Raw genomic sequence first — 13,169 nt, forward strand, 5'->3', positions numbered from 1 at the left:
GAACCAGCTAGGGCTGGGTAATCTTCTTAATCCAGGTTAGAGTAATTTGCCTTATTGACTCAACAATATATCAAAGGCATCTTTCTGTCAGTAGAAATAGATCCCAATGACCCTTTTTCTTTAATTCTTTTTCCCCCCTTTATTTTCCCCAGCTGACTCTTTTTAATGGCTTCAGAATATTCTATTGTTTGGATGTATTATAATTTATTTAGTCAAGATCTTATTGTTAGACTTCACATTATCTCTACTTTTTCTGGTTATAAAAATAATGGTTATTCTTGTAATACATCTTTACCTACTTCTTTTAGAAGTGAACTTGTTGATATACATATTGCTAGCATGCCTTCTACAAAAACTGCGGTAGTTTATAATTCGCACTAACAGTTTATGACAGGAGCAAAAATAATTGTCTAAGGCAATATCTAACTATTCTTCACGAAAACAGCCAAAAAGAATTTGCTAGTTTAGCAATTAGCAAACGTTTTCATGTTGCTTTGCTGTACAATGGGACGTGGGTAGAACTAGAGTTATTGTGCATTCAGACACCAGAATTCCTACTTACTAACTGGGGTGGAAGGGTCACAGGAGGTTAGCCTAGAAGTGAGAAAATGAGGAAAACAAGTCTTTTGCATGGAGATTAAAGAGTAAATCAACTGAAGCAGATTTTCTCCAGTTTGCTAGGCTGAATGACTTGCAGTGCCATCTGCTGGCAAAGAAGCCCAACACTTTCAATTTACATGCTGGATGGGAATCAAGTTTGTCTTCTAAGCAGGACTAAATCAAAGACCCACAGGAGAACCGAAAGAAGGTCTTGGTGTTGGTGTGTTGGGAAAGGGATGAAGGTAAAGGAGACAGATTTCTTTGAAGTAAAGAGCTAAATCATTTGACCTGAGGTCTCTGGCAAAATCAATAGTCTCTCCAAGCTACATTTAACTTGTGTACAGCAGACACACCTTGGAGTTGTACCATCCTTCTTCCGCTTAAAGTTTGTAATTTCCAGTATCTTGGGATCAGTCACTTTAGCTGTAGGAATACAGGACAACACCCTTATTAGGAAATATGTTTCTATCTTAGAAAGTCCTGCAATGAAGAAAGGTACTTAGACTACCACCCCTTTCAATATACTGACAATGAATTTATACACACATTAGATGTATAGGTGTAGAATATCACATTATAGCTTAAAAATTTTTTTCGAGATTTAAAATTACTTTCTTGTTTTAATCATCCAAAATATACTGGAAAAAGGCTTGCTTTTTAAAGCAAAATTACTTTTTAAAAATGTGGCATCCCTCCCAGCTGGTGTGGCTTAGTGGTTGAGTCTTCACCTATGAACCAGGAGATCAGTGGGGGGGGGGGCGGGGGGGGGACGTGCAGGAGGCAACTGATAATGATTCTCTCTCATCATTGATGTCTCTCTCTCTCTCCCCTTCCTCTCTGAAATCAGTAAAAAAATTTTTTTAATGTATTTTTAAATAAATAAAAGTCTTTAGGTTAAAAATTATTTTTGCAGTGTCTTATGTGTGGGACAAATTTATGGAATGCTTTATTTCAAATCAACTTCTGCCATACTACTTCAAACTACACACTCCTGTTTTTTCGTTTGTTTTTTTTTTAGTATTATTTTGTCAGAATTTCAAGAACCAGGGTCTCTACTGGACACGTAGAAAAACAGAAAACTGTACTACGAAAAGGCAACTATGACAAATAAGTATACTCGTAAAGGGGCTCCTTGGACTTGAGGAAATGCAGAGTTCACCCTGGGCAGTGTAGCCCACAACAGAAAGGAACTGGTGTCCCCACATTTTGAGATCTGTGTTCCCCTCCCGAGCTGGGGCTGACGCCTGCTCTACTAGCTGGCCCGGTCCTGGAAGCGGAAGCAATCACTCGCTGTCTTCCACACCGTGTTGCTAGGTGAGGCCTGGGCAGTCAGAAGGAAGTTCTGGTTGAAGTCCCGTTGTTTGTTGCCTTCAAACTTCACTGTTCCCCAGATCACAACGAGGACTGCGGTGTGGCTTGGGGTGGCTTCATCATGTACAGGTTGGCAGCCAAGCACATTGATCTGGAACTCGCTGGAAGGGTACACTTCAAAAAACTCACTCAAGGACTCTTGTCCTGAAACAGCGTTTCCATTCCACACCAGGGTGGCGGTGCCCGTGTAGAGGCGGGGCAGCAGACGCCTCCGCTGATCCACGGTGGGGCAGCAGACGTTGACAAACTCCTCGGCAGCCCTGCAGGCTTGATCCACGTGGGTCTTGAAGTCTACCGATGCCATCCATCTCTGGCTCTCCTGGAGGAGGCCTCCACCCAGGTGCTTCCTGCACCTGAGGGAGCCGGGGCTGCGCCGGCGAAGGCCGGGGTCAGCGTGGGCGGCGGCAGCCCTCCTCCGGCGCCCGCCTCGCGGACCACAGCTCCTCGGAGAACCGGCCCCCAGAGGTCGCGGGGCGAGCCTGCAGAGGGAGCCCAGGAGGAGGCCCTCTTTTTCCTTTTCAACTTTCCTGCTCCCTTAACCAGTCCCGCCTGCAAGGCCCTGGCCCCGCCCCCCCGCCTCGTCCTGGCCCCGCCCCCCGCCTCGTCCTGGCCCCGCCCCCGGCCCCGCCCCTCGCGCCCCTCGCGCCCCTCGCGCCCCTCCGAGCCGCTCTTTCCCAGCCACCTCCACTGCGCGCTTGCTTCAGCGCGGTGACGTCACACGCCAGCGCCAGTGACGCGCCGACCGCTCCCCCTTCTGCACTCGCTCCGGGGTGTAAGGGGTGGTAGGCTGCAGTGTTCAGGTCCCTAGCAACTTCCCTGCATACCCCGGGATCTAGCGCGGGCGTTGCGAGGCCAGAGGGCGTGGCAGGCAGGTAGCCTCCCAGTCCCGAAGGCCGCCCGTCCCCACCCCGCTGCGGCCGCCGCCTCTGAAGTTGGGGAGGCAGTCTCCGCGGCACTCCCCCGGCTGCCGCCCCGCCGTTTCCAAGGGGCTCCGAAACCAGTTTGTTGCGTCCGGGTAGTGTGTACCTGTCTCACAGGGCGTTGCCCGAGTTGGGACCGAGTCCAACCGGAGCGGTCAGGCAAAGGCTGTTGTCAGGTGTGGGAGTCTCAGTGCCCCCCCCTTCATAGTGGGCTGCTGGCTGCTGGTTAGAGACTTGGTTTCTCTTTCAGGATGTCATTTTCGAAATGCGGGATGATGCCTCTGCCTCTTTAAGTCCCATAGGAAGATTGCTACACCTAGACTTTTGCTAATAGATCATCACCGTTATCCCTACTAACGTCCTGTGTCGTTGAGGTGAGTTTTACTTGGGGGAAGCAAGGAGTGGTATGCAAAATGGCAAAATCGGGTTGGGAACGAGGAGACCTTGCGTAGACTTGCTTATGTAGAGATTGCATGGATACCATAAGTGCGCGGAAAAATAATAACCCTCATCTCACTAGAATGTTAATTCTCTTAAGGAGCAAGATGTATTGCAAAGCAGTCATTGGACATTGTTTAAGCAAAAATCTATTAAAGTAATAGAAATCTTGGTATGGATAAGCAGTCATTTACAGGCTTACATATTGACTCCAATCTTAAATTACACATAAGTTTAATTAGAAAATGAGTAGCAACTGGTTGGCCTGTGATTTTATATTTCAGTTCCTATAATTTGAAACCATTTCTATATGTAAGGCATTAAAAGTTCTACTTTCAGAGTTCATGACTCATTTCTTATAAATATACAGGCCTAATTTTTATTCTCTAAGATCAAGAAGCAGAAAAATTATTGCCATTCTAAGTTACATCAGAGATATTTATGAAGGATTAAAATATCCAATATAAACTAATAATAGCCTTTTCTTATGATGCAGCAGTATTGTAGAGATGATGGAGGGAAGCCAGATATGGAGAGAAGTAGTCCTTTGTTTTTAGTTTAGATTTGTCTGGTGTGAGAAGATCCACAGATCTTCATTTAAAATTGCCCATTGTTCTGGGTGAAAGGTAAGGAGCCTGTTTTGTGGGAAAACAGGTTTTTGCACAGTAAAAGTCACCATTAGTTTAGTAAGGTTTATGGAACTTGGCCACAGGAGTCTTTTGAGGTCATTGAATTCCAAGTAAATTTTACTCTAATCTACCTCCTAAGTCATGATCATGACCCCATTTTATGAATGTAAATTATTTACATGTTGATAGTTTCCACTAGGGAAGCCATTAGTTGTTGCCTGAATAGACTTACAGAGAAGAAAAGTATTTTTTTTTTTTTTTGCGGGAATGAAGTCTAGTAGAAATCTTATTTTTGCTTTCTGCTTTTTTGAGTAACGAAAAATAAGGCAGGAACTTTCCTTACGGAGAAGATAAACTGACCCTCTCCCATAATCCCAAATGGTAGTTATGATTTTTGGAGAATTATATTTATGGATTGTAGCTGCAGACAGCACCAGAAGGAATCTATTGACATTCCTTTACCAATGTTTCCCTTTAGGACATCCTGTCCATCATAAAGCTGAAGTGACTTAATGTTTGAGATGGGTGGGGCTAAAGTTTTTCATTCATATACTCTGACATTTTTCATATTTCGTGCAAATAACTATTATGTCAAACATTGCTTATTTATGGCTTAAAGAAATTTTTAGTAAAATGTGAGAAAAAAATGTCTAATTTGACTAGAGGCAAGATATTTTTGGGGGAAGGGGAGAGAGCATGGATGTCAGGATTAGAAGTTTGGAAATGGAGAACTGTTCAAGGATTTTAACTAGAAATACTGATTTAGGTAACATTCTTCCTATTTCCTATCAGTAGTTATTATTCTTCAATTTAATGTATTATTTTGAATAGACAATACATTTATATAGTTTAAAAAATCTTCTCAACGACTCAGTTTCTTCCCTGAAGGCAGCCAATATTACCAGTTTATTTTGTATCTCTTCAGAGATATTACTTAACCTATGCAAGCAATTATGTATGTGTGTATACATGTAAGGGTTATATATATATATATTTATACACATACTATATATAAATAAATGTAAGTAGAAACACACACATGTATATTTCCTTTTAATACACACAGGGGAGTATGAACTCTTTATTATTCTGGTACTTAGAAATTGTATCTGTATAAATGTTGCTTCTTTCTCTTTGACTTGTTGATGGATATTTAAGTTTTGCCATTTCAAACAGTGCTGCAGAGGATAACTTTGTACATGTCTCATTTTCATACTTTTGAAAATGTTTATAGGGTAAATTCCTATAAATGGAATTTCTGGGTCAAAATGACTGAACATTTATAATTTTGGTAGATATTGTCAAATTAATATTCCTTAGTATTTGTACCAGTTTGTATTCTCACCACATTCTGTTTTCTTATATCCCTCTTCAACACAGTACAGTAAAAAACATTCTGAATTTGGCCATTCTGATAGCTAAAAAACACTATCTCTTAGACTTCTTATATCATGGTAAAATATACATAATAAAACTTATCTCTTGTACTTTTACATTGTATTTTTCATGTGTGATTGTATACCTTTGCACATTGTAACATCAATTATATTCCTTTTTGTTGTTAACTTTAACTTCATATTTTTGTCCATTTTACAGTTGGGTTTTTTTTTATGAACATGTAGAAGCTTTTTATTTATTAGACAAAAGAACCCTTGGTGATCTGATCTAAATTATATAAATATATTTTATTTTTGTCATTTGAATTTTTATTTATACTAGTTTTTGCTATGCAAGATTTTTATGTAGTACTATTAATCCCTTAAGGCTTTTGGAGTTTGTGTCATATTAAGCTATTCTACTCTAAGATCATAAAAATCATCCTCTCATGTTCTACTTTATTACTATCATGTTTTTAGTGTTTACATTTAAGTATTTTATCATCTGGAATTTAAGTTGGTAGAAAGTGAATAAAACGAATAATGGATTTAACTTTTTTTCCATGTTGCTAATAATTGTCTAAATACTATTTGTTTTAAAATTCATTTTTTCCCCTACCTATTTGAAATGTCTCCATGGTCATCCACCAAGTTAAAACTTTAATATATACTTATGGACTTTCTATGATTTGCCAATTCATAATTATTATAGCTTTACTAGTAGCCCTGCGTACTGCGCGAATATCTTGCTGCCACTAGCCTCAGCTGGCCACCCGCCCACCACCACTGGTAGCTCTCCGCTGCTCATAACTCGATGCCCCGCCCTCCTGTAGCTCTCCACAACCTGTAGATTGGTTGTGATGATGTTATGGTGTAACGGATAATTAGCATGTTCCTCTCTTATTATCCTATCTAATAAAGAGGGAATGTGCTAATTGACTGCCACACCCTCAAAGATGGCGGCGCCCAGTCCCCTCAGCCCTGCTGGGGCGGTAGGCACTCGGCACAGCCGGGCCCTCCCCCAGGTGGGTCTGGCTGCTCTGCACGCCTGCCTCCAGAGTCCCCCAGACCCCTCAGTCCCCCAGCCACCCAGGGCCCGTCGGAGGCACAGGCAAGTCTTGGATGGCAGCTGCCAAGCCGCCCAGAGGCGGCCCAAGGTGCAGGCAAGCCTCAGATGGTGGCTGCCCAGCCGCCCAGGATCACCCAAGGCTTAGGTAACCAGGGCTGGCTGAGGCTTGCGCTGCCAGCAGTGGCATCAGCAGAGGTGTGATGGGGGCATCGCCTTCCCCTGATCGCCGGGTCACCTCCTGCCCCTGAGGGCTCCCGGACTGTGAGATGGGGAGGCCAGGCTGAGGGATCCCCCCTCTAGTGCATGAATTTTCATGCACCGGGCCTCTAGTATAGGATAATGTGTCTTTACATCTAGTAGAACAAACCTTCCTTCATTGGTCTTTTTCCCCCCTGTAATTCTCTGGCTATTCTTGCTTTTTTCATATTAACTTTAAAATCAGCTTGTCTAATCTCTCACCCCCAAAGCTTTTGTTTTTTTAAGACAGCAGTAAATTTAGAGATTTAAGAATTTAAATCTTTCTGATATTGAATCTTCCTATTCCATTCATCTTCTTTCTTTCTCCCTCCCTCCTTCTCTCCCTCCCTTCTTCCTTCCTTCCTTCCTTCCTTCCTACCTTCCTTCCTTCCTTTCTCTCTTTCTCTTTCTTTCTCTCTTTCATGTTTGTTTTTTCCTTACTTTTTCTTTCTGTTCTTTTGATGATTTTTTTTTTATTGGTTCATTTTCCAGGTTACTAATCCTATCTGCTGTTGGTTCTTAATTTCAGATATGTTAGTTCTAGAATATTCATTTAATTAAAAAAAATACATTTCAGTTCTTTATTGAAACTCCCCCATCTTTAAAATCTTCTTTAAAAAAATTCTCCATATTAAAAAATAACTTTGTTCATCTTTCTCTCTTATTTTCTTGAACATATTAATCTTGGTTATTAAAATCCCCTACTGATAACTGCATCCATTTGAGTCATTTTCGAGTCTATTGTGTGTGTTCTTTCGTTTTGGTTGTTTGTCTCTCTGCTTTTTTTTTAAGCATGCCTCATAATTACTGACTGGATGCTAGAACTTGTGAATGAAATGTCTTAGAGTTTCTGGAACATTTATCCTCCAAAAATTGTTGTTTTGTTCTAGCAAGCTGATGGGAGTATCAGCTGATAACCTTGATCCGGTTGAGGATTGGTTTTAGTTTTGTTAGGACTAGCCTGTTTTATTCTTGCCCTGTGTGTGCACAATTTAGGAATGGGCTAACTGACAAGAAAGGAATTTATATGTAGATTTCTATTTATATTTACAATATATTTTTATTGATTTCAGAAAGAAAGGGGGAGGGGGAGAGAGAGAAACATCAATGATAAGAGAGAACCATTGATGGGCTGCCTCCTGCACGTCCCCTACTGGGGATGGAGCCCACAATCTGGGCATGTGCCCTTGACCAGAATCGAACCCAGGACCCTTCAGTCCGCATGCTGATGCTCTATCCACTGAGCCAAACCAGCTAGGGCTATGCTGATTTTTAAACTGTAGAGCTACTCAGTTTTTTTCCCCTCCTCTCCAGGATTTTGGCAGCCCTAAACCACTCTCCTCAGCCCATTAAGACTGCAGCTTTCTACTTAAGCTCCATTCTGCTTGGCACAATTTGGAAAATGACTTCAGGAAAAAGGCTGAGGTAAATATGGATTTCACTAGTATATTCCTACCTTTTCAATGATTATAGCCCCTCAACTTCTATCTGTTGTTTTATATATTTTACTCAGCGTTTATGATTGTTTGGGGAGGTCTGTTACGAGTTTCACCATCATGGTTGGAACAGTGTCTCACCATTTCCTAAGTAGACTTTCATTTAATCTCCCAGATTGTACAGGTATACCTCGGAGATACTGTGGGTTTGATTCCAGACCCCTGCAATAAAGTGCTATAATTTTTTTTTTTCCTGATAGTGGGTCTTGCCTTCATTTTGTAAAAAAGGCAACATCTATGAAGCACAATAAAATGAGGTGTGCTTGTATATGGCATTTCCATTCTCAGCTCTGTCAGGATCCCCAATCTAGAGAAGTCTCTAGTCCTCTACCAAGCTGAGAGAGGGGTAATCTCTTGATGGGGAGAGGAGGACCAGGCAAACTGTGTGTGTGATTGCTTCTGACACAGCCACCCAATCTTTTTTTAGTCCTAATATTATCCTCACTCTCAGAGGCACCGGGTGCTTCCAATTATTGAGCTAGTCTGTAGTGGGAATTGAGTTATTTCCCACCGCTGGCTTGGTATACAGCTTTCTTTAGTCTCCCAAGCCAGTTGCTGCTTGTTTTTGTGTTTGTCAGCTTCCAGAATTTTGTTGAGATTGCTTTCTTTCCTCCGCTGCCTTTCTTATCCCTTCAAAGTTTTTGTTAGGTTTGAGGAAGAAGTAGAGGTAAATAAGTATGTTCATTTGATGTGTGTAACTATAAATTGTAGTTTACTTTTTGACTTTTTAAAGATTTAGGCTAAAATAATGACTCTCGTGGCTTCTTTTCATTTTTCTGAAGAAAAGACTTGGGCTATATCTTTCTGTTATTTCTACTCTTTGTGGCTGATAGTACAGTTCTAAACAGTGTTGCAGCTTCCTGTTTTCTGACCCACTTGGCTCTTTTATTTTCTTCTCCTTGAGTCTCAGATTATTATAGTTGTAGGGCCCTTAAGAAACATTATGTTGAACTGATCAGTGTTTTTAGATGAAGTATCCAAGGCTCAGAGAAGTCAGGTGGTTTGCTTTTGTTCACGTAGCTTTTATTTTCCAAATCCTTTGCTTTGTTTGTTGTATCACGTAACTCTTTGCTCTTATGCTTTGAATATCTTCAATATCAGGCATGTTTTATGGAGATTGAATTGATATAATTGTAAGAGACCTTAATCTCTAGTCCTCTACTATCAAATTGGTATTGTGGTTTTTATTGGATGTTGGAAGCTGAATCTTAGAAAGGGCTTGATCCCTAGTGGGAAGGAGGCAGCAATCAATGTTTCTCATCCATGTTTCTCTCTCTCTCACCCTCTCCCTTTCTCTCAAACAAACAAACATTTTTAAAAAAAGAAAAGGGAAAACATTTATTTGTAATCTGAGTTTATTACAATAATGAAATTAGAACAGATTTTTATGTTCCTTCAGTTACATGTTATGATGATTTTGGAAATGTAAGCCTATGGTACATTTTGTTAACTTTTCTTTCATTTGGTTTGAAAGTCTTCTAGGGTTGTAATTCAGCTGAGAAGTCTTGCAACTAGGAAATAAATAGCTTGGTTAAATATCCAGTGAGACAGTGAAAGCAATCTATCATGTTTTCCCTTTTACTTCCTCTAGTGTACTACACTAGTCTAATGTGGACTCTGCAGAAAAGGAGGGCTGTCAGTTGCTCTGAAACTTGTTGACCACAAGTCTTTGATTGTTTATAAAGGTGTCTGCACTTGACATTATTTGATGACAATTAGAGTCATTCTTCTTCTCTACTAGGGGCAGATTCTATTCTACTTGACTGAGTTGTCAAAACCACAATATTCACTCAGTAATGCGGTAGGCAGCAGAATGCAATATTAGAGATTCTTAGAGTTTCCATCTTGTTAGTGTGGTCCCTTGAAAGGAATTGGCAACTAAATTTTGAGGCAGGGCCAAGCTTACTAATTTTATTTTACTTTATTTTTTCTTGGCACAAGTTACAAAATAATGATGGCTGTGAAATAATCTCATTATGTGGTTATTATTTAATGCGATTTGACTTAGGAAATTTAGTTTTCTAAGATGAGTTTATCTTGATATTTTTTTCTAAATAGCATAGTAATATGATATACTTTCATGTCCTGGAGAAATCATTAAATTCTGGCTGGTGCCCAGATAACTATTATATTATGCCATTTGATCAAAGTTGGCTTGAAAGTGTTTGAAATGACTCTCCTACTTTAATTCACTGATAATGCTGTAGTGCTTTTGTAATAGTTATTTTCCTGTTTCTCTTAAAGTTGCTAAAAGGCTTGTAATTTCTTCTAGAAATTTTGAAATGGAAAATGGTTATAATGTTTTCTAAGGCAGAAGAAAGCTCTTTCCTGCAAAATTTTATAGGGAATTGGTTTTTACCACAGGCCTTTAGTCTTATATACCTAGAATATGAATTTTGTCATTTAAGGAAATTGGATAATTCCTTAGAGGCAAAATAAAACATTTTAGTATTGAGAAAATGATGTGAGAACATGGATTTGTTCATTTACAATGAGAAATATGGTAAACTGACACAGAAATTTTAATATAGTCTTCATGACAAGCTCATTTTCTCAGACAGAGAAAGCCTGCTTGCAATGCATAGAAAAGAGCAAGTTAGGTGAATTAAATATTTATTAGTTTTAGGTTAACATAGTGAATTCATGTATCTCCACAATAATGGTGATCTTGCTAATAAGCAGCACTAATGATTGCTTTTTCAACATTTTCTCTCCACCTGTCCTTCCCTTTCCACTCTCAATTTTTTAAAAAAAATTTAATTTTTAAAATTTTTGTTAATCCTCACACTAGGTTATTTTTTCCATTGATTTTTAGAGAGAGTGGGAAGGAGGAGGGGGGCAGAGAGAGAGAGAAAGGGAGAAAGAGAAACATCAATGTGAGAGACACATCAATCAGTTGCCTCCCACATGTGTCCTAACTGGGACATGCCCTTGACCAGGAATTGAACCCATGACCCTTCACTGTTCAAGTCAACCCTCTAACCACTGAGCAACAGCCACCAGGACTCTCTCACTTTTTTAAAGATTTCACTACCTAGGATATTTGGCTTCTGTCCCCACCAGTCTCCTGAAATTACTATTGCTAAAGCTTCTGATGATATTAATCAAATATCTGGGTATGGTAAGAATCTAATTATACCAAAGGCAGAAATATAAAGAAAAGATTGATACATTTGTTCATATTGTTAACAGAGGGGAGAGGACCTCGTCTCTCCCATTTGCTTGTGGGTATGGATTTCTTGTGATACCCGGAGAAAAATAATTTCCTGAGACTTGCACAGGAGGATGCAATATGGTAGAAAGCTTTCCATTGAATTAAATCCCTGAATTTTCAAAATCCCATTTCCTTTTGCCCCGCCATAAAAGAAGTGTAGCTAGGGCTTCTTTAGAGCTAAAATCAGAGCCAGTGTCCAGAGTTGCCTTTCCATGTCTGCACAGTCCAATCCAGCATCAGGCTAGCTTAATTTGTGTTTCCCCGCTTCATTCCATCAGTCCATTGCATGTAGAGTCTGCAGGGCCACATGGCTACGGGGGGAACATGGGTAGGAGCAAAACAAGAGAGCCCCATGAGTCTAGAGGAGCCAAGAGTGGGGAGTAAAAAAAGAGAGAATTCCTCTGTTTACTAAACTTTAGGGGATTATGTATTCCCAAATTTTCACAGGTTTACAGTGTCCACGCCCATTTAGGCCAACCACCTCTGTTCCAAGGTTGACTGACGGGCAAGTACCTTCCCTATGTCACCCAACTTTACTGGGCATGCATCTCTCTTCCCTTTGTTGGACCTCTTCTCCCAGCGTTTTGCAGGGAATAGCCCTGTGGTTCCCTGGGGAGTGCAAGTTGCAGTTTCCTGGTGAAGTTGCCCAAATGACAAGCCTGTAATGTCTGGCCTTCTCTTCCTCCTTTCCTATCCTATATAATAAAAGCCTAATATGCAAATTGTCCCTTCAGGTGGTCGTTTTGAGCGAGAGTTTGACTGGTAGACCAGGAATTCGACCGCTCACTATGACATGCGCTGACCCCCAGGGGGCGGCATGGAACATGGTAGGCGTCAGTGACATGGCACTGGCAGCGGCGGTGGAGTAGGCGCTGCCGGCCCCAATGGGCCCCGACAAGAGTGGGACTGTGGTGGGATGGTGGAGTAGATGAGGGGGTGGTGCCAGGCCAGGGCGGAATGCCAGGCGGGGCTGCGGGGCTGTGAGGCTGGGGGTGTGAGCTGGGGCCCAGTCCCTCAGGCCACCCCAAGGGATCCGACCTGTGCATGAATTTGTGCACTGGGCCTCTAGTTACTAATAACTAGCTAAGTACAAGAGTGTCAATATCAAAATAAACTTTTTTCCTATATAATAAAGAGGTAATATGCAAATTGACACTCACACCCTTGCACAAAGATGGCTGCCACAAGATGGCCGGCAGGGGAGGGTAGTGGGCAATCAAGCAAGCAGGGGAGGGCAGTTAGGGGTGACTGGGCCAGCAGGGAGGGCAGTTAGGGGTGACTGGGCCGGCGGGGGAGGGCAGTTGGGGACGACCAGGACTGCAGGGGAGGGCAATTGGGGGCGACCAGGTCTTCAGGGGAGGGCAGTTGGGGGAGACCAGGCCTGCAGGGCAGAGCAGTTGGGGGCGACCAGGCTGGCAGGGGAAGGGAGTTAGGGTTGACCAGGCAAGCAGGGGAGGGCAGTTGGGGGTGATCGGGCTGTTAGAGAAGGGCAGTCGGGGGCATTCGGGCCGGCAGGGGAGCAGTTAGGCGTCAATTAGGCTGGCAGGGGAGTGGTTAGGGGGTGATCAGGCTGGGAGGCAGGTGAGCAGTTGTGAACCAGCAGTCCTGTATCGTGAGAGGGATGTCCCAGATTGGAGAGGGTGCAGGCTGGGCCGGGCTGAGGGACCCCCACCCAGTGCACGAATTTCGTGCACTGGGCCTCTAGTATTTAAGTAAAATTGAAAAGTAAATAGCATGGGCCTGGCTGGTGTGGCTCAGTTGGTTGGAGTGTTGTCCCCTGTACCAGAAGATTGTGGGTTTGATGCCTGGTCAGGTCACA

At 42.0% G+C, this 13,169-nt stretch overlaps 2 protein-coding genes across 5 annotated transcripts in view; one reads left to right on the forward strand and one right to left on the reverse strand.

Annotated features, from left to right (window-relative positions):
• Positions 1-1,493: 1,493 nt before the first annotated feature.
• Positions 1,494-2,795, reverse strand: LOC103288954 (NTF2-related export protein 1-like). Of its 2 annotated transcripts, XM_054717652.1 has the most exons (2): positions 2,654-2,795; positions 1,494-2,450 (listed from the first exon to the last, which is right to left on the reverse strand). In XM_054717652.1, exon 2 carries the CDS (start codon positions 2,273-2,275, stop codon positions 1,853-1,855), a length of 423 nt encoding a protein of 140 aa, XP_054573627.1. In that variant the 5' UTR covers positions 2,276-2,450; positions 2,654-2,795; the 3' UTR covers positions 1,494-1,852. The 2 variants fall into 2 exon arrangements, with proteins under 2 accessions (XP_054573627.1, XP_008142974.2); XM_008144752.3 differs by lacking the exon at positions 2,654-2,795 and having other exon boundaries at positions 1,494-2,499.
• A 76-nt stretch (positions 2,796-2,871) lies between these two features.
• Positions 2,872-13,169, forward strand: part of NEK1 (NIMA related kinase 1) — a 156,273-nt gene continuing 145,975 nt past the window's right edge. For all 3 annotated transcript variants that reach the window (XM_028152723.2, XM_054717651.1, XM_054717650.1), the window contains exon 1: positions 2,872-3,265. The gene's annotated coding sequence lies outside the window, so the exon portion shown is untranslated. The remainder of the gene's footprint in view (positions 3,266-13,169) is intronic.

Source organism: Eptesicus fuscus, chromosome 6 (assembly GCF_027574615.1).
Source record: "Eptesicus fuscus isolate TK198812 chromosome 6, DD_ASM_mEF_20220401, whole genome shotgun sequence".
Lineage (NCBI taxonomy): Eukaryota > Metazoa > Chordata > Mammalia > Chiroptera > Vespertilionidae > Eptesicus > Eptesicus fuscus.